This window comes from Phalacrocorax carbo, chromosome 3, assembly GCF_963921805.1.
Source record: "Phalacrocorax carbo chromosome 3, bPhaCar2.1, whole genome shotgun sequence".
Lineage (NCBI taxonomy): Eukaryota > Metazoa > Chordata > Aves > Suliformes > Phalacrocoracidae > Phalacrocorax > Phalacrocorax carbo.
Genome location: NC_087515.1, coordinates 50,542,228 through 50,567,509, shown reverse-complemented (window position 1 = coordinate 50,567,509; position 25,282 = coordinate 50,542,228). Strand labels below are relative to the sequence as shown.

At 42.4% G+C, this 25,282-nt stretch overlaps 4 protein-coding genes across 7 annotated transcripts in view; 2 read left to right on the top strand and 2 right to left on the bottom strand.

Annotated features, from left to right (window-relative positions):
• The first annotated feature begins 98 nt into the window (after window positions 1-98).
• Window positions 99-2,157, top strand: RPS27A (ribosomal protein S27a). Its single transcript, XM_064446893.1, has 5 exons — window positions 99-259; window positions 595-649; window positions 789-874; window positions 1,538-1,669; window positions 1,967-2,157. The coding sequence occupies exons 1-5, from the start codon at window positions 212-214 to the stop codon at window positions 2,114-2,116; spliced, it is 471 nt and encodes a 156-aa protein (XP_064302963.1). The 5' UTR covers window positions 99-211; the 3' UTR covers window positions 2,117-2,157.
• A 600-nt stretch (window positions 2,158-2,757) lies between these two features.
• Window positions 2,758-15,143, bottom strand: MTIF2 (mitochondrial translational initiation factor 2). Of its 2 annotated transcripts, none has more exons than XM_064446891.1 (14): window positions 15,125-15,143; window positions 13,495-13,726; window positions 12,895-12,997; window positions 11,452-11,623; window positions 10,847-11,007; window positions 10,244-10,420; window positions 8,988-9,127; window positions 7,658-7,782; window positions 6,652-6,856; window positions 5,529-5,781; window positions 4,699-4,839; window positions 3,739-3,903; window positions 3,421-3,561; window positions 2,758-3,016 (listed from the first exon to the last, which is right to left on the bottom strand). In XM_064446891.1, the coding sequence occupies exons 2-14, from the start codon at window positions 13,717-13,719 to the stop codon at window positions 2,847-2,849; spliced, it is 2,178 nt and encodes a 725-aa protein (XP_064302961.1). In that variant the 5' UTR covers window positions 13,720-13,726; window positions 15,125-15,143; the 3' UTR covers window positions 2,758-2,846. The 2 variants fall into 2 exon arrangements, with proteins under 2 accessions (XP_064302961.1, XP_064302960.1); XM_064446890.1 differs by lacking the exon at window positions 15,125-15,143 and adding an exon at window positions 15,031-15,124.
• Window positions 15,144-15,295: 152 nt separating this feature from the next.
• On the top strand, window positions 15,296-18,766 carry LOC104044527 (prolyl-tRNA synthetase associated domain-containing protein 1). Its single transcript, XM_064446892.1, has 3 exons — window positions 15,296-15,433; window positions 17,039-17,357; window positions 18,071-18,766. The coding sequence occupies exons 1-3, from the start codon at window positions 15,429-15,431 to the stop codon at window positions 18,506-18,508; spliced, it is 762 nt and encodes a 253-aa protein (XP_064302962.1). The 5' UTR covers window positions 15,296-15,428; the 3' UTR covers window positions 18,509-18,766.
• Window positions 17,896-25,282, bottom strand: part of CCDC88A (coiled-coil domain containing 88A) — an 82,624-nt gene continuing 75,237 nt past the window's right edge. For all 3 annotated transcript variants that reach the window (XM_064446885.1, XM_064446887.1, XM_064446886.1), the window contains one exon: window positions 17,896-24,920. The gene's annotated coding sequence lies outside the window, so the exon portion shown is untranslated. The remainder of the gene's footprint in view (window positions 24,921-25,282) is intronic.

Below are 25,282 nucleotides of genomic sequence, written 5' to 3'. Positions count from 1 at the left end.
GCTCCCGGCAGGCCCCAGCGCGGTGGGCGGTGGCGGGGAGCGACGGGAGCCGTAGTCCCACCGCCCCGCCCGCCCCTCCTCCGGCGTGGGTGAAACCCCGTGCGGGCCGGCGCCGCGCTCTCTCGGCGAGCCGCCATTAGGCGAGCAGGTCGCTCAGCGGCTGCGTTCCCGCCTTTCTCTCCCCCCCCGCCCTGCGGGTGCCGGCCTCGCCATGCAGATCTTCGTGAAGACCCTCACGGGGAAAACCATCACCCTCGAGGTGAGGCGGGAGCGATGTCCGGGGAGGGTTCGCCGTGCGGCGTGGCGCAGACTGGCGAGGCCTGGCCCCATCCCGGCCCCCCGCCCCCGGCCTCTCAGGGCTGCCCCATCTACCCGAAGCGGCCGGCCGGGAGCCGCCGGCCGGCGCCCTCCGGAGCACCGAAAGGCCCGAGTGCACGGTGGGGCCCTGCCACCGCCCGAAGCCGGCTGCCGGGCGTGGGGCCCATAGGGCCCTCGCAGCATGGCCGCTGTGTCTGGGGCTCCTGTTTCTGCTACTTTTCTGGCTAAAATAAGAGGCCAAGAGCGTTTTGACTCTGGTATTTTCTCTCATAATAGGTTGAGCCTTCTGATACGATAGAAAATGTAAAAGCTAAGATCCAGGATAAGGAAGGTAAGTTCACGATGCACTTATTCTCTTCCCTGTCGGTCTGATGCGTGCCTTATGCAGATGTGATTGTTTGCAGCCGCCTATTATTTTTAAATTTCAAAGTTCACATTTCTCATTTAATTTTGATCTATGTCACCATTAGGCATTCCTCCTGATCAGCAGCGACTTATTTTTGCTGGTAAGCAGCTAGAAGATGGACGCACACTGTCCGACTACAATATTCAAAAAGTGAGTAGGAAAGTCCGATCAGAGTGTTGTAGCTGGCACTGGCAGAGCAAATTGACCTTTGCTGTTGAGCCTAAGAAATGCTTCAGATGGCTTCAATGAAACCAGTTGATTTAGGGGCAGGTAGCACTTCTGACTGGGGAAGCACTGATGCTGGGACTAGAACGGACAGTTACTGCAGCCCAGTCTATAGTTTTAGGTTAGAAGAAAAATATTTCTAACAGCTTCTGCTTCGAGTGCTTCCCTTCTGTCAGCCCTGGCCCCCTGTGGAGAGCTTATTTAGGGGGCTTGTGAAAAGTCCAGCTCAGTTCTGCTGCCAGATTAACCTTACAGTGAGGCCAGTGAGCACGACTAGAAAGGAGGAGCAAGGAGTTCTGACAGTTTGGCTTAGTTACATCATGAAAGTATTCTGCAAGTGCAGTTAGAACTGAGGAATATACTCACAACATATTTTACAGTAATTGAACCCTCTGGGGTTTGGGATGCAGCAGCCCACTGTTGTCTGGAACATGTTCATTTACAGACTTACTAGTGAACAATCCTTTCAGAGCTTTCCTAACAGCCTGGCAGTTTAAATCTTTCTGTAGATAAAAGAAAAAGCCTGCTTGAACACTACTCTTGTCTTGAGAAAGCATTTTGAGTCTGTTTCACATGCTTTACAAATAGGAATCAACTCTTCACCTTGTGCTGAGACTTCGTGGTGGTGCCAAGAAAAGAAAGAAGAAGTCTTACACTACTCCCAAGAAGAACAAGCATAAGAGAAAGAAGGTTAAGCTTGCAGTGCTTAAGTACTACAAGGTATGTACAACTAAAGGAGAAACTTGATGAAAACTTAAGCTCTCACCAGGAAGGACATGAAGCCTGTAACTAGTCTGCACATAGCCTGGCGTATTTGAAGTCCTTCCGTTTGCAAATGTCCCACCAGTTAAATAGAAGAGAAACTGTTGCAATAGGGCACTTCTGAACTTCAAGAAGTTCTATGTAGCATCTATCACAAAAACTACTTTGCCAGGGAAAAATACTCAGAATTACCATTGATGCTAAAAGGTGGTGAGCATATATATATATGAGATCTTGTCTCTTTGCCCTTCCCAGGTGGATGAGAACGGCAAGATCAGTCGTCTGCGTCGGGAGTGCCCCTCTGAGGAGTGTGGAGCTGGAGTCTTCATGGCTAGTCACTTTGACAGGCACTATTGTGGCAAGTGCTGTCTGACATACTGCTTCAATAAGCCAGAAGACAAGTAAATGTACTAGACAATAAAAATCTGAAATTCTGTACAGTTTAAGGATTTCTGCTTCTTGTGGCACTGTATTTCCTCCCTGCTGATAAGGGAGAAAAATCGGTGAAACTTTGGGTGCTGACTACCAACTAGGATGAAATACTTTGAATCTAGAACCGAAGCAGCAACTTCTTCTGAAGAGTGGCTTTGGTTAGTTAAGTCTCCTTCAAAGGAGATAATGGATAGCAATGGCAGGGGGAAAAAAAACCCAACGCTCCAGCTAACCTTAGAAGTGGGCTCTCTACCTCTCTCATGTTTAGAGAGTAGAGTAGTAGTTCTAATCCAGAAAAACAGGAGATCAAGAGGTCCGAAGTCATGTCTACAAGTGGGTCAGCGCTAGAGAAAAGGGTAGCAGAGTCCTGCTAGCAAAATGCAGACTAGATACTGAAAGGATGTATAGCAGCACTGAGGAGGAGAAAGAATATGTCTCAGCTATTTTGGAACCAATAAGAGAGCGATCAGACATATTTATACTGTAATGGTTTTACACACTTGAAGTGCTCCCAGTTAATTGTTGCAGGTTATCCCACGTCCTGGTGAGGTAAGCTGGTTGCTTGTTAAAAGCAGAACATTGCTGTATAAACATCAGATAGAAAGAAGCTCATGTGCATCTCTGAAAGTTCGTTTAATGTCAAGAGTTGAAGGCCAGCTAGGAATAATACATGTCCTTTAGTGTTAAGATATTCAAATATATTTTAAAATCCGGGATCCCAGGAAGTTGTCTGTAGAACTTCTTTTTCTTCATAGCAGATAACTTTATCTCCAATACTGAATTCTATGTACTTGTCCAAACTCAATCCACAATCCATACCCGTTTTTATTACCTGGACATCATCTTTATGATGCTTCAGTGACGACAAAGATCCTGCAAAGAGAAAGTGCATTGAAGAGAGCAAGCCTGCTATCATCAGAGCACAGAAGTGTTTTGGTTTGCCCATCTTACACAATTAATGTTTTGCCTTGTAGCTACAAAATGAAAGCAAGAAAAGGTAGGGATTTTGCACACTTGCAGCTCATTCAAGTCAGACATTGGTCCTTTTCAGCAGCTAAATCATGTGATGATGATGCTTTCCTGTCAGAAGTGATGGTTAGGAAAAGGTCTGGGTAACAGTATAGTCTCATTTTGCAGCTTTTCTCTAGCTGGAGCAACTCATCCTAAGTAGTGTATGGGATTGCCCTGCAAGCAGATGCGTACATTTTGCACCACACAGGGAACCAGCACTGTCCAATACTGAGTGGCAAGACATGGTTTGTAGCAATTACACTCACCTTTCCAAATAGCATCCCCGTTACGGATTAACTTAAATTTCATTTTTTTGTCTAGCAACCCCTTCTGTACTCTACATCCAGCCACTGGAATTTTGTTTTTTCCTACTGTTACAGAGAAGGTGTCGAGAACAGAAGCTTCCCCTAAAATAAAAAAATACAAACTTGTATGAAGTACACAAGAATAACAAACTGGCAATAAAAAGAAGCAAGCTACACTCTTCCACTTACCAAGCGTTATAACAAATCAGAAGAGCAGCTACAGAGGAATATAAAATAGTTGGTACAATAGGAACACTTCACCAGTCAATGAGAACTCACCTATTGTATTCTCCACCACAGATGGGGGCAGTCTGCTACTCAGCTCATCTTTCAAGTCTTCAATAAGTTTGTAGATGATATTGTGAAGTTTAATTTTTACTCCCTTTTTAGCAGCCAGCTGCTTAATACTTGCATTGGCTTTCACACTGAATCCAAATACAACACCTGATAAAACAATCAGTAAGGGATAACTACAAGGGATCAGTCTTTAAACAATAAGTGAAAGTGTCTGCTGTGTCTATTCTGTAATGCTTAACCTGCAGCCCTGGTTAGAACTAGCAGTCAGCCAACAAGAAACAGGATTTTACTGCCAGTTCCCTTTCAAGGAGGGACCATTTACTTCTCCCACCACTGCACATCAACTGCTACTGACCTCGTGTCAAAACAAATGGCTCAAAAAAGCCCTCACAGAAAGTTCCCTGATGACAGAACTGGAGGTATCCAAGAGGAAACTAATGCTTACACACAGCCTACCAGAGCTTACGTAAAGGGACAAGCACCTCCTGGTTTTGGGCTCGAAAAACAGCTTGGTTGTCCAAATTAAGCTGGAAGTGAACTCTAAATAATTCTCATCCACCTGTGGGCTATGGCAGGTCCAGTGGCTACACACCCTCTACAGCAGGTGAGAATTATGGGGTACAAAGAGGAACAACCGTTGACAGTCTTTCCAATTGCCTCCCAGAGCTTTGCCCTGCTTGAGCAACCTGAGTGAAGAGTCCAGAGTTTAACCTTAACAATTCAACTGCTGGCAACAGTTTGTCAAGACCATCCCATTTTCACAGGATTTCTAGCCTTCCTCAACTGCACTGCTGTTTGATGTTAAAAGAAACATTTTTAAGATACATGTAAGTTTACCTTATTGATGCTGCTAATTATTATTGAGAAAACAAAACCAGAGACCTACCCGTTTCAATAAAGATTTTGTATTAATTGTAAATTGATTTTTACACAAACACTCACCATTAAATGCTTCAGCAAGACTGATATCAGTTTCACTGATATCTCCCATTCCAAAATGAATGATCTCCAATTTACATTCACTGTGAGCATCATAGCTGTCCAGAATGTTCAGAATAGCTTCAACAGATCCATCCACATCACCTGCATGTATAAACAGAAGTGCTGCTGACTGTGTATGTCAAAGAGACACTGAAGTAGAACTGAGGGAATGACAACTCCACACTATGCAACATAAGGTCTTTTGACATCTTTCATTCTTACTATATTGTCAGTAGTATGTTAAAACGCATCTATGTTGTCTATTAATTCCAAAAAATGAACTGCATAAATACAACAGGATCAGAGGTTCCACATCTGCTGTCATTTTCAGGTCAAGTTGTATAGTTTTTCAGCTACTACTGTCACTGCTCATATATCACTAAATAAGAGGTCCAACCAAGTTCCTCCTATCCAACTTTAACTAATAATTATTCTTGTCCTCCATTTTGCTGATCCTCATATAGCTTGTATTTTTTTTTTAATATATTTTTTAAAATGTGTATATATATAGGCACTTGTATGGGTTTTACTTGTGAGTTCCTGGGTAAAGGGGTTGGGCTCATTAATTTTCCTGTTGCTCTGGCCCTGCTGGAAGTGCGTCCTTCTGACCACTGGATGCTTCCTGATGCCTCTCCGCTTACTGAGAGAAGTTCAGTAATTTGTTGTTTTAAACTGATCTAACTTCCAGTAACAGAAATTTTGATAATAGTTTAGGGCTACGCTTCAGACTGAGCATTTGAGAATGCTCAGAGAGCAAAGCCAAGGAAGCAGTAAACAGAAGAGGACAGCACCTTTAACAATTACCGATAGCACATTTTTGTCCATCTCTGTTCTCTCTTTAGGCTTTGAAAACATTAGATGCTTATTGGCCTTATACAGCACCGCCTTCTTCTGTCTCCAGGTCAGATGGGCTAGCTTCTGTTGCTTCTTCTCATACTCCATCCTGTGTTCCTTTTGCTTTGCTTCAATAACTTCCACATCCCTTTTCATCCTCTCTTGTTGTTCAACATAGGTTCTCCACGCCACAACTTCATGCGCCCTTTGCTGGGCAGGAAGAGACAGAAACATTACCTTTCAAAGTGCTGCAGCAGAAAACTCCACATTAATGCAGTTTCATCCTTTTGCATCTTCTCTACAGGCTCATGCATTTTCTTTCACATTTAAAAATAGATTTTGCTGCCAGGATGGCAGCAAAGGAACGCAATAGCTTCCTCCCTGGGCTACAACAGGACTCAAAGCCTATTTTTATGGTATTTCTGCACTGCAGAAGAGAATGATTGTTCATTCTTTCATGTGGTATTTGTCTAGCTCGCACAACACCTATTTCAAGCTATATTCAGTGCATAATCTTTTGTCAGAAACTAGTTCTCTTGTCCTAAAACTAAAACACTGATACCATTAAGTGTTGGACAGTTCTCCAGGTAGGACAACAGTGTGATCACATAAAAAGAGAAGAGTCTTCTGTGCCTTTAGAAAAGGACCACGTTAGAACATATCCCAGATCACCCCAGCAGAAGCTATGCAGGACTGTGGTCGCTGCAAACAAAGCATGGAGGAAGGCAGGATGACCATGAGAAGCAAAAGCATGAACTGAAGGCGACTCATATTTAATTCCAGGGGCAGCCTGCTTTCTTCATGTGATTGTAAGGCAGGTTAATCTGGATGCACAGAGATCAGGAGAGTATGGTCTGGCAGGGGAGAGGCAGGGGCAGTGGAAAAGAAACCACAATACACAAACCCTCATTCCCATTACAGAACTCCTAGCTCAGGCCTCTTAATACCGATGCTCGGCCTTTGTCTTTCATCAGATTACCTAGGTTATTTAGAATAAAAACTATCACTTTGTTTTTAGCCAGCTCCTTCCCAACCACCTTACTGCAGCATAAGTTTTCCATTAAACAGTTCTTTCTGTACCTCAGATTCTAGTTCCAGGATTTCCTCTCCTGCTGAAGGGACCTCCTTCCAGCCCATGATTTCCACTGGGATGCCCGGGGAGGCTGCCTCTATAGCTTTGCCATTCTCATCAAACATGAAACGCACTTTTGCCCAGGTCTTCCCTGCAACCAGAACACAGCCTTTTCTCAGAGTTCCTCTTTGGATGATGGCTGTGGTAACGGGACTAGTGAAGAGCAGACGAGAAAAAAATAACTGACAAAATTAAAGTGACTCTGCTTACCTACAATAACCGTGAAAATGGGGAGAAAACACAGAACAGAGCAAACCTGTAGTCAATCACAGGAACAATATTCTTGTGACACATTTTGTCAGAGCACTAATAAAATTTTAAAGTGACTTGCAAAAAGCCCCAAACCTGCACTGTACTCTTCATTTCTGCAGATCAATTTGGCATTTGTAAAACTGGCAACAGCTTGATTTCACACATTAAGTGACGCCCCATCAAAAAAAAAAACCAAACAAACAACACCCAACCCAAACCCCAACAACTTTCTAGAATACAATTCATTTTTAAAAAGGTCAGAACACACCGTGTTTACGGAGAACCTGCAAAAGCACTACGACATTTACATGAGTAAAGCGTCATGTTACACACAATTGGCCAAATATTGTAGATGCATATTATGACTATTAACATAATCATTCCTACTTTTTAATGATGTTTTAAAAGATACATCTGTTCTAGCATTTTAAACTATTTTCCTATGCTTACAGGATTTCACTTCAGACATGTGATGAATTTTGCTCTATCAGTTTGTAACTTCTTCTTCTGGCTCTCATGCCAAAGAATAGCATTTCAATGCTTTAGTTAAAAACACTGAAAAAAACCTGTTACAGTTTTATCTAACAACAACACAAAAAGTTCAATGTTAAACATTAATATTGAGGTACAAACCACCTGAACAATATCTCTGCATTGTTAAATATTGCTTCATTAAAGTTGTAAAGGCAGCAGATTACTTACCCTTTCCCTTTGTCTTTGCGAGACTCAATTATGGTCCCCTCCACCAGACCTGTGGAATCTGCCTTCAGTTCTAACATCTCTGCTAATGCAACAGTTGCTTCTGCTAAAACCATGAGGTTTTCACCCTATATAAAACCATACACAGATAAAAAAAATAAAGGAAGCATCAAGTGCCCAGTTAAAGCAAGATCTTAGTGCCAAATTCCTCCGTTTAATTGAGAACTAACAATGCAGTAACAGCACAGATCCCTTTGCCTTCAAGGCAAGATGGCACTGAAGTAATGAGCTATTAAGACCGCTGTACTGCCGGTCCAGAAGGCACCAAACATTAGGAAGGACAGTTTCCTTGCTTCCCTGGTCATAGCATCTGGGCTATAAATGCAGAAAAAGACCTTGCAATATTCTGCTACAAGTATATTAGGAATGCAAATTTTAAAAACAAACAAACAACTCTCCCCCCCAAACTAAACACCTAAACAGCCAAATTGAAACTTGATGACATCTACCACACAGTCAAGACTCCAGGACATCAGAGACACAAAACTGCTGGTCTGTTTTCTTTTTTTCTTTCCCTCCTTTATTCTAATTACATTTTATTTTTGAGAACAGATACACCAGCTAGCCATCAGTCAGCAGATCCAGATCTACAGGATTAGGGCAACAACATGTGCTACAGAGGAGAATGGAGAAGCCATTTTTATATATGCCTGTTTTTAAGTCTAAGTGTGTGACTTCAGAAGGTCTTGAACTTGCCTGAAATTTTAGAAAACTACTTGGGATGCATTTAGAGAAACAGCAATACACCTAAGATACCGCTGCATCAGTTTCGACAAAGCTGCTTTGACTGCCACAAGACAAAAGTTCAGATTTTAGTTCAGTTTTTAGCTATCAGTTGTTTGCAAGGATAAGACAGTAAATCTTGTAAGATCACTACAAAACTATGTTCCTGTGATTCAGCTCATGTTACAAAAAACTTTATTTACCCTCGTTTGAACTTCTCCCTTCAGGCACAGCATTATCACCAACCTTGGCTTTGCACTCATTTCATACAACAAGCAAATATATGAGGAAAAGCAATTAGGATGAACCTGAAAAATACACACTAATTTTTGAGTAGAAAGATGAGATATAATTGCTTACTGAAGGTCTGAGCCTCAAACTATGATAGAAGTATGTTTCAAATAATTCTGGGGAGAGCCAGCAGCACTTAGCTCATGGTAAGGTGTCAAATACCAGGAAGATAAGAACTTGTTTTCCAGCTGCCAGATAAAAATGCAGCTGTATGCATTAGACGCTATGAACACCATCATTTTTTCCACCAAAACTCTACCTTGAGTGCAGAAATATTTACAGCTTGAACATCACCTCCAAACTCTTCACAGACCACATCGTGAGCCAGCAATTCCTTCTTTACTCTTTCAGGATCAGCTTCAGGTTTGTCACATTTATTAATGGCAAGGATAAGAGGAACTAAAAAGAGAAAAAACTAAAAACTTATTACCAACCTAACAAAAACTTAGAATCATAGATTCATTAAGGTTTGAAAAGATCTCTAGGATCATCAAGTCCAACCATCAACCCAACACTCCCAGGCCATGTGACACCCAAGTGCCAGATCTACAAGTTTTCTGAATACCTCCAGGGATGGCGACCGCACCACCTCTCTGGGCAGCCTATTCCAATGCCTGACCACCCTTGCAGTGAAGAAGTTTTTCCTAATATCCAACCTAAACCTCCCCTGATGCAGCTTGAAGCTGTTTCCTCTCATTCTATCGTTAGTAACTTGGGAGAAGAGTCTGACCCCTACCTTGCTACAACCTCCTTTCAGGTAGTTGTAGAGAGCGATAAGGTCTCCCCTCAGCCTCCTCTTCTCCAGGCTAAACACCCCCAGCTCCCTCAGCTGCTCCTCATCAGACCTGTTCTCCAGACCCTTCATCAGCTTCATTGCCCCTCTTTGGACACGCTCCAGCAACTTGATGTCCCTCTTGTACTAAGGGGCCCAAAACTGAACACAGGATTTGAGGTGCTGCCTCACCAGTGCTGAGTACAGGGACACGATCACTGCTCTGCTCCTGCTGGCCACACTATTCCTGATACAACTTGCTGCTCCTAGCATAACTGCAGCAAAAGGTTAGAGTGGGTTTTGACCACTTCAAACAAATCATCTCACTTGGCACCTATTCCCTGAACAGACACTGAGATCTGAGCTACCATGAGTAAGCTGGAGGAGCTATCCTAGTAGGGAAGGGAAAACACCAAACTAACATCAGACCCCCCCCCCACCCAATAAGTGCTTTTCTTGCACACCTACAAGTCCTGCAAAAACACTAGTATTTTAATATCTTTATTACTGCAACATAAAATATATTTTCAAATACCTTCCCAGGAGAGAATGAATGGGACTACAACAGTTACTTACCAAGTTCTGTGGATTCCAGTTCAAGGAGTTTCTTTTGAGAGAATAAACGTTTGCAAAACACTCACTATTTGCGTGGCATAATAACACACGTTGTCTTGTACATTAACTTTGTGTACTGGGCTCGCCACTTACTTCAAAATATGCTATTAACAAGTTAAACACTGTACCTCCTGCATTTTTAGCATGTTGAATGGATTCTATGGTTTGTTGCATCACTCCATCTTCTGCTGCTACAACCAGTATGACAATGTCAGTAACATGGGTACCTCTTGCTCGCATGGCTGAGAAAGCTGCATGTCCAGGAGTATCAAGAAAAGTTATCTTTTCCCCAGACGGCAAATGCACTGTGAACGAATGTATACGGTACATTTTAAAATCAGCATTTCACACAGATTTATTTGACCTGTTGTAAATCAAGCGTCACTCCTTTGAGAATTTTTTTAATAATGATGACATATTTTAGGCAGACAGTTAACTGTTGGCATGGAGGTCAAAGGTGCTTTTAATTCCCCAGGAAATAAAAAGTGTCCTGGGATCTTTCATAATCCAAAGGAGTCTAAATGTAATTTCAACTGCGCAGACAATCCGCTTCAAAGGACCAGTCACATACTTATAACAGTTAGCACAAGTTACGATCTCCTTTTTCATTGCATATGTATAAACCGTTTACACTGCAATATTTTTCCCCACTGAACTGGCAGCAAGTCACCCCATTATATTGGATGGAGAATAAACTATTTTATGCACACCCACGTACGCTTGAGTCATACCAAGAAAAGCCCCGATGTGTTGTGTAATGCCTCCTGCTTCCATTGATGCCACCTGAGTTTTTCGTAGACTGTCAAGTAAGGTTGTTTTCCCATGATCAACGTGACCCAGTATAGTGACAACTGGGGGCCGCGGGGTCAGTACTGCTGGGTCGGCAGGAGGCCTACAATTAAAATAAAAACATGTTTCATAATACCAAAACAGTTCACTGAGCGACACACACGCCCACTATGGCTAACAAAGAGCCATTCACCAGGACTCAGTGATGAGGTGAGCCTAGCTTCTCCCCGCTGCCATCACAAATCCTAGTATGCCACACAGCTAGCCCTCTTACTGCTGCATCAATTAATGCAGCAATTCAGGGTATCAAAGAATTGGCTTTTCTCCGGAAAACGGCATAGAGAAAGCTCACCTAAACCAGATCGAATCCAAGTACCAGTTTTATGGCCAAAGAAATCAAAATAGTGAACTTTACCTTTTAAATATTGTCAGACTGTGACTATACCAGGTATTATCAACTTACCATCAGAACAAAGAAAACACGGTATATGAAAAACTCTTGCAGAAACTGGATAAAAAGAGCCAAAAAGAACAGTTCACAACTCACCTTTTCACGGCATCTGTGTTTTCTCGTTCTTTTTCCTCTTTCAGTTTTGCCGATTTATACTTCATTCCTGATTTTTTAACAATTAGCTTGATATGGTCTTCATGTAAGACAGAATCTGGTTCTAGTGAATCCAGGTCAATGTCTGTGTGTAGCAGCACTTCGTAAATATGATCTGTAGAAAAGATAAAGACATTTAATTACATCCACAAAAACATGTGGGATAAAAAACCCCACTTCATACAGTTTATTACTTCTTAATTAGTAGTTTATATCATGCTAATAAGTTTCATTCACAAAGCATTTTCCCTTTAGTTAAACTTATCTATAAGTTTCTATTACACTATGTACTTGCAGAGCAGAATTTAATTCAGCAAGATTTCCTGAAAATGACTGCCTCATTAGATGCTATCATCTTTTTCACTCAGATTTTCACAGCTTACTTTTCCATTAACCCCTAAGAAGAAAAAAACCTGAAACTCATCTAAACCAAATAGCAAACAAGTGACTTAAGGAGGAAAGAATGATGATAAATCTGTCCATATGCCACTTTTATTGGTAGCAGAAATATAGAAAGTATTGCAGTAGTCAAACATTGTTACATGCTGACCTAAGTACCATTACAAATCTAGCTCATAAACGTACAGCAAGACACAACAGACTTTTCCGCTTCTCTCCTCATTGATTGCTGAGAGGAAGTCTGCCAGAAAAAAAGTACTCATCTGGATAAAAAGAAATTGGAGATGGATATTATACAGGTATGGAATTATTTCAAATGTCAACAGTCAAAACATGCGAATAACTGCCCGAAAACACTGAAAACTGGTCAAGCTGAGCCACGTGCAACCAGAAATGGTTCATGGGGTTAAAAGCACAAGCCTGCTTCTGTAACCCAGTTGTCAGGGCAGGCACCTAAGGAGGGGAGTGTTTCCAAACAAGTCCTGCCTGCTCCCTGTTAATCAAATGACTTTTTTAATGAAATACATATTGCTCCTGAATCCTGCTCCCAGGCTTGGATTACAGGCCGAAGCTCTTTTGCGCCTTCTCCTTTTAGCCATGAATACTTTACTCACAGGGGCCAGGCTTCGACAAACCAGGTGCAATGTTTTTCCTTCCAGAATGATTTAGCACTTAGGAAACACAAAGAGCAGCCTACATGGGTCTTAAGCCTTCCTGCTGGGGACGGAAGAGAGCCCAGGGTTCTTCACATTAAAGCGTCTTGCCTGGTAATTTGGATAGCCCATCTTTTTTTCTCTTTAGTCTGTCACTGTGCCTACCAACATTTTCTTTGGTATGGGGACACTCTGCCTTGCTAAGGGAGGGATCAGCAACCACTAACTAATGCAGTTGTAAATACCTTTGCCTTTACCGCTCATGGGAGTGACACAACCGAATGAAACACAACAGTTAAAATCTACAACATCAAACAACAGAGCAGGCTCTCACCTATGCCTTTACCCATCGCTCCTGCAAGTTCCTCAAGAGTCATCTTCTGCTTTATCTCCACCTCACCTTTTGTCAGCGGCATCTTCTTTTTCTTCTTTGTCTCCTACATGGAATTAGACACGTATATAGGAACATATAGCTGGCATAAACTAAGAAATAATAAAAACAATATGAAAAGAAAATGGTCTCAAGCCATATGATGCTAACACATCTTTTTTACTACAATACTAATGAATTACGATAAATGACTTAACACATCATACTGAGTATTTAAAGTGCATAGCGTATTCCACAAACTTTTTTTGGTTTTAATTTTTCAAAACAGAAAAAAACCACAGAAGAATTTTCATTTGTGGTTGTAATAGTTTCCTCCTGCCTCTGCACAATTCATGATGCTGCTGGTATAAGCACTTTAAGTCAATATTTGAGAGGGATTCCCAATACAGTCATACACTGAGTACATTTTGTCTTATAAATTTATAAGAACTTATCTATACTCATTAATAAAGCTCTCTCCTCCTGTAATTAAAATGCTCAGGCTGAGCTCTTGTACTTTCAAATTTCACACAAAAGCAGAGGCTACTGGATTTTGTTAATTACCTCCTTTGTGGCTAGATGCCTGCGTTGCAATAAGGCAATACTGATTAATTTGTCTTTTTGCCAGAACTGCGGATACAGAAGAATGGACCACACAGGATGTGCAGATGACTGCACAGGCTTCCATTGTGCTCGGTAAACTTTTCTGTAGGAGAGAGTATGCAGCTGCCGGCAAGCGCCACGTAACTGGACCAGATTTTCAAACTTCAGTATCAACCCTCGATTCATTTCCTCACTGAAAATACAAAGGATGCATTGAAATCAGTCTCAAAGCTGAAAGATATGCTTTCCTATGATAATACGGACAGGAACACAAGGAACAAATGTTGTGTTTCAAAACAGGCTTTTTAATGCTGAAAAAGTTACATTATTTAGTAACTGTTCCAGTTTCTCAGTTTCCTTAAGTGCCTCCCCTTTCTCCACTATCCCACTGCAGACACACAGATCTACTAATATCGCCCCAGCTTACAAGTCTTTTGCCTATCTCCACTGATCTTTAATATGAACTACTAAAATCACCATTTCAGGTTCCTTGACACTACCCAGGAAAAAGAAATGCTTGCATTCCTCATCCTATACTGATAAGAGCTACCCAGGTGCAACCTAGCTCCCTAAGCCAGTAAAACTGATTTGCAAAATGCTGTTTAAATGAGCACATACCACCACTAAAAGACTGTTGCACTGTAGCAATACCAGTGCTGTCACATGGACAGCGATGTCCTTTGAGGCCAAGTCCTGGCTTAGCAATTAAGCTTTCCTACATGCTTCTATCAGATCATCCCACATCTTGTTTTAACCCTCTTAACTTTGGCTTGAGTCATTTTGCTTATTATCTCATACAAGTCTCCTATTTGAACTTCTTCTGGTCACAGTTGTCTATTTTGTCCTTCTGCGCAGTGATGCCATTCTCTATACATTCTACGTCTCCTCTCAAAGGTGGCTTTGTACCATCCTCCGAGAAGCTCCAAATAAAGGAAATACTCTCAATTCCTCTCAGAATGACCGCGGTCCCTTTAAAAACTCCCTTGTATCCGGATGCCTGCAGGAAGTGAGCGGGCGACAAACTAACCAACCAAAAACTACTTTCCCCCCCCCCCAAAAAAAAGAAATTTAAAGGGACAGATTCGGTAAAACCGAGGGAGCTGCCACAAGACGCTGCATACACCAGAAGCTAACATAAGGTCAACGCGAGACTGGACAAGCTGACAGAGGAGAAATCCAGGCGAGGTTGCTAACCGCAAGGAAACCCCTCCCTGGCTCTCGGCCCGGGGGTCACCGGCGGCCGGGACAGGCGCACTCCTCCACCTCCTTATGCTCATCGTTTAGGCTAGTACTGCAGAGAAGCCATCAGCCTCCAGAAGCCTTTCGCCTGACAAACCGCCTTCACTCGCGCGGGGCACGAAGGCGAACAAGTTACCTCAGGAACACCCTCACTCTCGCTGCGAGCGGGTCTACCCGGCAACGACGCGCACCGCGAGGCCGCCAAGCTCCCGAAACCTCCCAGCCGCAGCCCTCCCCGCGGCCGCAGCCTCTCCATACCCGCTCCCCGCCCCGGGACCGCCGCTGCCCGGTCCGGTCCCTCCGCTGCCCCTGACAGACCCGCTGCGGGAGGCCGGGAGGCCGGCAGCCCTACCTCCCTCCCGCCCTCCACGCCTGGCGCCGGCCGAGCCCCTCATTGCGCAGGCGCGGGGCGGTGGCGCTCGCCGCAAGGGCCGGCTCCCTGGGCGGGAGCAGAGCTCCCCTTCCCCTCCCCTCCCCTCCCCTCCCCGAAAGCGGGAAATCCCTGAGAGAGCGGCCGGAGCTGGCTGCGCTACTGATAAATGGCTCCTTTTGAGCTTCCTTATACTCCTCCTAGGGCTTCGGGTGTTTTTAAGCGTGTATTTACACATATATATACACACACTTAAATTTAGGGTTCTCCTGGAGATAGCGCGTCCATGAGGTAACAGCTTTTCTTTGCACTGTCCTCCCACCCACCTCCACTCTAAAGCTTTAACACGGCTGATTTTTTTAAAGCTGTCTCTAATTTGGCATCTCTCAAGTAATATAACTTTTTTTTCCTTAGACTAAGGAAAAAAATAAGTAAGAGGAAGCTCTGTAACTGGTTTTTGAAAAATCCTTCATGTTCCCTCATTAATACTGTCTGTAAAACGCAGAGATAATCCTAAATTACATCCTATGACATCCTTTACCCTTGGGGTCTGCGTGGGACGGTGCTGCTTCTACAGCCATCTCTGTCAGGCAGCTGCAAATTGTGTGTTACGAGTAATAACCATAGTTTCCTCTATTTAGGCTGGACCTGTGTATTTTACACGCTTTGCCCATAATGCAGGACTTAGGGTAGTTCACACAGGTGGCTTTCCGCACACTTGCAATTGGTGGTATGTACGTCTTTTGCTGCCACCGGAGTTTACTGCAAATCTGCTTTTTGAGTTGATCTTCCGTTGGATGCTGCCTGGAAATCTTTCTGTGTGCTGCTGTAAGGCTCTGGGAATTAGCGTGGGGTTGTGTTTCATCCATGTCTCTTAACCACAGATTCATACTGTTTTAATTTAAAGCTTTGTTATAGGTTGCCTGTCTTTCTGAAACTGAAAACAAATAATTTCTGATGTCATAGGTCAGGACAATGGTTTGGGTTGTAGAAATATTTTCCGCTTAACTTATGTGGTGTTAATGCTTAGCTTTGTCCCTTAGTTGCAATTCTTTTTTATTATTATTGGTTGCCTTTAAAAAAACCCATTTGATTATGCAGTTCTCATTTTTAGGGTGCATAATTAACTAAACAGTTTACCTTCTTTTGATTTTTCTAGATTTGAATTTTTCTTAACTTCCTTCTTTAGCCACGTTTTCAGCAAAACTATGCATAAGTGACAAGCTAGCATGTGAAATTACAGTGAGCACACAGATGAATAATTTTGGTACATATTTGAGGCAAATACCTGTTTTGAAACCAATATTTCAACCAAATACAGTTCACACTGGATGTGAAAACCTGGTGTGTATCAAAGCAATATATTCTTTTAATGTCGCTATTTGACAAGGAAAGAGACAGCTTGTTTTAAGGAACATGAAATATACTGAACTGTGTGGGAGGGGAGGTACAGGGAGACACGTGGAGATGTGTTTCGGATGGAAAACTTTGCTAGGTGAAGCTGAAGGAGGACGGCAGCAGGCCCGGGGAGCTCTAAGACAGGAGGGACAACCAAGCTTTTCTGCTCCCAAGGAGACAGCAAGCTCTGCTCTGTTGGGAAGGTGCCTCTGGAGACCGACTCATGTCCTGGCTCAAGCAGGGTCTGAGGGAGCAGGCTGCCTGGGATTGTGTCCTGTCGGGTTTTGAGTATCTCCAGGGATGGAGACTGCACAGCCTCTCTGGGCAGCCTGTTCCTGTGACTGGGTTTAAGGGAAGGGCTTCAGCAGCCAGATCCAAATTGCCCTGCTCCCAGATTGGAAGTGCTACAGCAATAATGCACTCAGCCCTTATAACCAGGCCTGAAGCTTAGGGTTTTTTTCCTTATCAAACCTTACTGCAAATGTGTTTTATTTACAGGTCGCTTCATGCTCAGAAGCTGCTCATTCAGCGGCGGCTCCAGCCCTGCGCTCTCCCCCGGGAAGATTCGAGCTGCGGGGACCTCAGCCCGGCCAGAGGATCCCCCCCGAAAGGGGTGCAGGCCGAGCGGCCGGGTGCCACGTTAACGCTACGGAAGCTGCCCGACGGAAGGGGTGGCCGTGGCGGCGGTGCTGCCCGCCCCTCTGCCCGGCCCCGGCGGAGCAGGAGGGCGATGGCGGCAGCACCGGAGCTGCAGCAAGCACTGGCGCAGCGGCTGCGGGACTTGGGCATCGCCACGGTCACCGCTGAGCACCCCCAGGTAGGGGTCGCCTCTCCCCGCGGGCCTTGGGGTCCGCCGGAGATTTTTTAAATCCGGAAACAAAACACAATGTACGAGCAGCACAGAACAGGCTACGGGGCAGTTTTAGGCCTTGTATGTAATTTTTTTAGTATAATCAAATATCAGGGTGGAAAGCATCACTTTGCGTTTCTTGCTAAATGGGCCTACAGGTGCCAGGCCAGGCAGGCAATTTTGGGGGTTTTGGGGGCTAATTTGAGCATCATCCCCCCCCCCCCCCCCCCCCCATTTCTGCCTTGCAGGCCCCCCTTCCCCTCCAGTTCCCCGGCACTTTCAGGAGCTACAGCCTATCCACTTCTTCACCATGAAGTCCGCACCATCCAAGATGCTTTCCAGACTTTTTCTCACTCCCAGTTACAAGCACACACCCCACATCATTCCGATCTCTCTGCGGTGGAGCCTCACAAAGGAGTGCTATAGGGGCTACCTTTTTGCGTTTTTGAAGTGCAATATTCGTGCTGTATACGTGAGACAGAAATGATTCAGAAAACGCACAGGAGCAGCATGTCGCATTTTATTTGTGTTCTTTTAAAATTTCTTCATAAAAGGGTACAGTTTTTTAGGCAGAGTATAACATTCAGTATTTTCTAAGTATTTAACAAAAGGTACCTGCCAGTAGGCAACTGGGAGTCTAATGGGACCTAGTCTCAAACTATGCTGTTGGTATTTTCCAGGTGTTCACTGTTGAAGAAATGATGCCCCATGTTCAACACATGAAAGGAGGTCACAGTAAAAACCTTTTTCTTAAAGACAAAAAGAAGAAAGGGTTCTGGCTGGTGACTGTTCTGCACAACAGGCAAATCAATTTAAATGATCTTGCTAAAAAACTGGGTGTTGGAAGTGGAAACCTAAGATTTGCCGATGAAAATGCTATGCTGGAAAAGCTAAAAGTAGGCCAGGGCTGTGTGACACCGCTAGCCCTCTTCTGTGACCAGGGAGACGTGAGGTTTGTGCTGGATGCCAGCTTTCTGGAAGGTGGTCACGAAAAGGTGTATTTTCACCCAATGACAAATTCTGCAACCATGGGCTTAAGCCCTGATGACTTTTTGAAGTTTGTGAGGTCAACAGGCCACGATCCCATCATCGTACACTTTGATGAAGACATCAAGTAGATAAAGGCATAGACTTTGTAGAGCAAAAAACCAAAAACCACCAGGCTTACTCCTCCTTTATTTTTTTTCAGTTGTGTAAGTTTATATTATATAATCTGGTGAGAAAAAATACCATCTTCGGGTTATTGAAAGTTTAACAGAATATTCTTAAAAAGACAAGACATGTTTGCAATCTACTGCTATGTAACCAGTAAGTGGAGATGGTGTTACTGAAGTAATGTTACCCTGTTTATTAATAAAAATGGATAAAGCTGGAAATATTTCTGTGGACCCTGGTACTGGCCTTGAAGGTTTAAACTTCACATCATTAGGAAATAACAAATTAGAAGCTCTAAAATAATTGTCAATACACAGAGGACAGAGATGCCTAAACTGTACCTGTACCCATTTATCCCCTGCTACATGTTGCTTTATTATTTTTACCTAGAAAAAACCAACTTAGCTACACTACAGAAAAGGCATTTGATTGTCTACGGTTTTAGTCACGTTTGCCCTTTCACACGATCCTCCCCTTGGGAAATACCAAGTCCTCTGGCACTTCCCAGATGACACAGCTACTCACAGTCCCGTGCCTCCCCCCTGCCTAGACCGCCCCCAGATGTTACTCCCAGGAGGGATGTTAACACAACCTGCCATGGTATTAACTCCTCTGCATAATTTCTACAAGCTGATGAATCCATGGAGGACATGCATCTCCTCTAGTCCGCTGTACCTGAACCAGCACCTATAGGAATGGAAGGAACGGTCCAAGGAGTAGCTAGCTGTACTTAAGCTTCTCCCTTCGGGAGAAGGAGACTACACATGCAAACATCCACGGGCTTAAGAGGTGTAGGGGAGGCTGACTTGGCTTTCAATAGATGACATACATTTAGTACAGAAAAGTATCTACTGTCAGCAGAACCAGACCGGTACATTCTCAACATTAAATTTCTAATTCTTTCTCCTCCTCTCTCTTGACAAAAGGAACAAAACCCTCTTCGAGCAGTCTTTGTGTTGAAGAGAGAAGCAGCAGAAACTCCTTAAAGTCCAGTAAACGTACTGCGGCAATGAGTGTCCACCCAAAACCCAAGGAAAGGGAAGTAGTGGAAGTGAGGGACAAAATCAGAAGATGATGGGGAAGAGGGCTTGTGAACACAGCCTAAGGAAAGTGTCATGTACAAACTACGCCTAAAGGAAAGCAATAGCGCCAACTCAGGTTGGGACAGAATGGAAGTAAAGGCTACAGAAGCACGAAGAAAAAACACACAAAAGGACTTGTGGTCTCGGATGACTATTTCCTGCTGCCTCATGCTGAAGGATGCGATGCTAATGGTGGTAAAGGGAAATGCTTCAAAAGAAACATGGCAAAACTCGGCCAACTGGAATCAGCTTCACTCTAGATGGCCAAGACAGTTCTAGGAGCCAAGAACATCAAACATTTGTATGCTGGATTGGTTTTCTCTTTCCCCTGTAACAAAGTGAAATCTTTAATTCTACAAACAACTGCCACCAACTGAGTGAGAAGCAGCATCTTCCAGGGCAAGGCAAGTTACTTCAAAGATCCTTACCCCAGTCTCCTTCATTTCTGAAGGATTTGAAACCTGTTCTCAAAGGTGCAAACTTAATGACTGAGTACTTCATGATACTGCCATTTAAATCCTCCCCTCCACCTTCAGAAGACACAAACCAACCCCAGCTATCACGGTAGTCATCTCAAATGGAAAAGAAGTGACCCAAAAATGTTGAAACTATAGGAAGAGTCACTAGAAAGAGGTCCAGATACATGTGATTTTGTATTTGTTGTGAATAAGAGGCTGAAAGGAACATCTTGTATTTGGAAATATTGGGTTGATTAATGAACTCTGGATATACAAATACATTACCAGTTTAGCTAAATATTAAGATACGGTCTTAGGTGTCTTTGAAAGTAAAATTTATCTTACCCTCTGACTGCCACTCACTCTCCCTTCCCCTGTAAGATTTCTTCTTTATAGTACCCCCAAATCCTTTATTTCTTAAAAAAAACCCCAACAAACTAAACTTGACTTGTCAGGTTTTTAAATCCAGAAAGCTCTAGATGTGAAAAATGGTTTTAAAGACATGTGCACAACAGCAGTTTACTATGCTTCATGAATCTTAAAATCCGTACTACCTAAAATTTAACTACCTTTGTCCTCAGAAGAGATTCTGAGGCTTCTCTCTGCAAAAATAATAGTCAAACAAAATCAAAGTTTCAAATACTACATTTGGCAAATCTATAGTCATTTCTTGTTGTATTACTTATGAAATTAGTCTTTTTTTTTTTTAAATAACATCAAAATAATGTATAGATAAAAGCTACGCAGGTCTACACAAATAAACAACACGAAACAAACTACACACTGTCCAGAAAAATTCTGCTCCAGTTTTATCAGTTTCTTTCCAGGAAGAAATACTCACTGACCACATCACCATTACGTAACACCAATATCCTTCCAGTAACATCAGGTTCCAGAAAAAGTGTGTATAAATGTACACACAAAATAAGATTAAAAATTATTTGGTTTGGCATTTTAATAACATCATTAATAAATGTATACAATGGCAAACATTAAAAAAAATCAATAAGGAAATTACAGATTTAAATAAGAGCTTTTTAAGTTTTGTTTCATACCTAGGTACATTCCTTTAAGGCAGTTTTATTAATATCAAAGCATTATTTACATATACATTATCATCTACCTCTAAAAATCATACATGAGTTCTTTTATGAAGCTGCATCACATCTTGGAAAGAGTTTAGAAATAATACATGCTGGGAATGTCACTAAATCCTCAGCAGACTACCAGAGAAGTAAATGAAAATGACACGTTGTATAGTACTACAACTTCTTTCGTAATCTTGAACTAGCAGAGACACATTTGGCAACTCAAGCCATGTGTGTGCCCTTGTTGTAGGCAGTCCAACAGCTGCCGCGCTCTTCCCCTGTGAGTTTTTGTTTCAGAAAATGTGAAGCTGCTCCCAAATGAAATTTACGTTTTTATTTTATTTTAAGGGCACAGCCTGGGAAGATTAAAATTAAGAAAGGAAAAATAATATAATTTAGAAGTCATCGGAGCACAGGTAGCCTCCTGGCTGCTCTTCTGCTCTGAAATTTCATCACAAAAGAAGGTGCTGGGAGAAGCAGATTCTGATCTCTTAAATGCAAGACTATCCCTGGTGCTGCTTTTGGCTAATTTAGCAAATACAACCCAAAATCCCACTCCGGCCTGTGTTCTGGTGCAGGTTAAGTGAGCCAAAACCTGCTTACTATGGCATCAACGGGCACTAGCCAGGACTCCGGCACACGAATCTGACCTGCGCTGGACACAACCCTAGCAGGATGAATTCTACCCCCACACTCCCGCTGATTCTCTCATACAAGGAAACTTTGTTTAGGTTTTTGGATCAGGGGGGTTCATTTCTAATACACGTTATCAGTTAACATGCAATTGTTAAGGTTTGTGACTACACCCTGGCTGTGATCACTTGGCTGCTTGAAGAAGGTGTAATAATATACAAAAAGCAAGCGTAGAAGTTGTGACGAGTAGCCTTGGACAACTTGGTGAATACAGAAAAGAGCTAATAAATGAAATGTCAGGAGATGCCCGTGTGACAAAAACAACACAGCCACCTGCAGGGAGGGCAGGTTATGTGTGCCCAGCAATGTCCTTCAGAGACGCGCGTGCAGTGCCAGCAGTCACAGCAATACACTGCTCTTGCCTAATTCCCAGGGTCTTGGAGAATCTGAACACACACAACTGCTCAGATTCTGTGAATACAAACAGCATTTGGCACTATGGTTTGAATCTGTTCATTCAAGACACGCATGTTCTTCTAAAAATAGTGACACTACTAAATGGTTAGGGTTTAATAGTTTGAAATGCATCAGTCAGAGCTAGGAGAACCCAGCCACACTCAGACCCTGAACAGGGCTTGAAAATACCGTAATTTAGAATCAGAGAGGTTTTCCTAATATTTATGGCACTATAATTCTCTTTCGTAACAGCTATGCCTTTAGTAAGGGCTAGGAGCATTCCAGATTCCCTGTCTTTGCCTATGAAATTCTGTAAAGGCAACTTTTCCCTCAGTCTCTGTGGCTCTGCCTATATTGCAGTACAGGAGTGGTACAGAAACTAGGCCTGACGCCAGATTCTTATTGCTTAAGAGTAATTTTCTCCTAAAGCATGTCTGGGCTCTATGTCTCTCACTTGGTATTGGGGGAGAAACTCAGCTGTGCCCTGAGCTTTGACATCCCACCCGCCCCCCTGGTGACATCTCATAGCTGCCACTGCATGGCTTGGAACGGCCCGAATCCTTCTCAAAAATGTTGTATTACCTCAGTTACAACACAGGAAATTATTCCAAATGCAACTGAGCTCAGGCTGCCTACAAAACCATTGTGGAGCTGGATTTCAGGAGGGCGCTGGGCTTCAGATTGCTCCTGGCATTGCTGATCTCTGTTAATACCCTGTGAAAATCACCATGCTTCCACGGAAATCAGTGGAAATCTTGACACTGAGAATAAGGGACCAGAAAGGGATGCTAGTGCGAGTTGGTAATTAAAAATCAACCAACGATTTTAATGTAATACCAGAAATATCTTCAGATGAAAAATGGATATTCTGTATGGTGGAGAGCTGCAAGATTGGTCCTGTTATTGCTTAAGGGGAAAAAAAAAAAGTCTAAATTCTCTGTGAAAACAATCCTAGGCTGAACCAAGTATTTGTGTTGTAAAACCAAAATATTCTGTTTAGATCTAGAACTTTTAGCACGTTTTAGCATAAAACGTCTTTCAGCATAAAACGTCTTTCAGAAGGAAGTCACTTTAAGTGAAAAAACCAAGAAAATTCCCATCTAAAGCTTACTGAACTTTCCTCTTTTCCCCCCTTTTGACAAAAATTTAGTAAAATTTAAAAAATGACTTGCCAGTATGCCTTTGCATCTGCTGAACTGCTTTCTCTCTCCAGTGAAAAATTATTCTAACTCTCCCTGACAGCTTGAGACTTTATAAATGATAAAACCTGCAAGGCTGAAGAAACAAGCTGTTGTTAAGCTGAAGTTGTAGCATCTCAACCGCACAGCCTGAGCAGCAGCGTGAACAGCTTCCAGTGGTCTGCAACCCTCATTCTGCAACTGTGTCACGCTTACCTTTACTTAGGTGAATGGAGATAGCTGTAGGTGAGAGTTATGTACGTGCCTGCTGGGAGACGGGACACTGGGAGGTTACACAGTTAACCCTTCGTAACAGGAATATGAATGTGCTTACTGGTTTGTAGTAAAATAGAATTATGGTAACTCATTTTGGATCTGCTTATAAATTCATGTACACCACCTTTGAGCTCAGTGTGATTGTTTACAAGACAACAAATGTATGCAACCACCGAATGTGCCAGTAACATTTCTTGAGTTTAATATAAATCAGTAATGAACAGAATGTGTCTTGCTAATAGAAGATGACCTCAAGGGAAACTGATTGTAAAATGCCTGATATTATTTACGTTTCTTTTGCCATCAGTAAACCTCCTAAGCCACAGTCAGCTCATGTCAAAAGACAAACAATTAAAAAAAAGTCAATACACAAACATCGTAAGATAATCTTATCCTGGAAATGCCATTTGTTGAAAAACAGCCTTATATTAAAAGTTTTAGAAAAGTCATACCTGACAATTTCCTATCAGAAACATCTGGACATATATATATGCAGAATAACTTGGGAATGTGAAAAAACACAGATGACAGTTTCTGTGTAATACCATTATCCCATGACTCCCACTTTTGTTAGTTATTGAACTTTTTCATGTATGTAAACGAATTCTTCTCTCGCAGTACGCAACAAAAACCAGCATAAACTGTTTTAGGAGCAATTTCATGCAGATTATGCTAACCAAAAAAGGCAGTGAAGTGCCAGTAAGCTGTGAGGTTTTTGTATCTGTATATACAGTCAATTTCAACAAAATACTACAGCATTTATTTTACATTTACAGAAGTCAATAAAAACTGCTAGTTATGGGGTTTTTTGGCTAATTGTTAGCAGAAGCTTAAGCAAATCAGTGGCTAATTTCATAAACAGAACATGAAAGAAGTAATTTTTTTTCTCGAGTAATTCTTGAGACCTTAAAATTCTTGGTCCTTAGGGAGATGAGAACTGTCCTTTATTCAGTAGATCTTAACAGTGCAATGTGCAATAATTCCTAAGACCATCTACATATTTGCGGCAGTAGACTCCAGTAGAGCTCCTTGATTCAAGGAAGGAAGGAAGGAAGGTAGGTAGGTAGGTTTTTATTTCTTGCCTGCTCTAGTCACGAAGAATGTAAAAAATTCCCTTAATTTTTATTAATGATTCCTACAGTCGCTGTCTTGTTACTTCAGATATAAAGGCTTCACACTGAGATACTGAAGGACACTTTTCTCTCTGTGTTCAGTTGAAAGGCAGAAAGAGAAAAGAACATAAGAAAAAGCTTAAAGCGTAGAAGTATAAAATACAGAGTTAAGTCACTAACAGAACTAACAGCACTAATAGCATGCATCAAAGGTGTTTTAATGAAGTCAAGAGAAGGACAGTACGCCAAAGACAAGCTTTATAAAAAGGCAGTTTCCTTGTAGTAGAGAAAACTTCGTATTTTTTGTTAAGCTATTCTTTTAGATTTATCTGTCCCTTTCTAAGAACTGACTTCAGTATTACTTCTTAATGTGATTGCTTTGAACTTTCTTCTTCAAGAGAATTGAAAAATAAAAATAAATGTAATTTTTACAGGCAAAAGGCTAAATGGGATG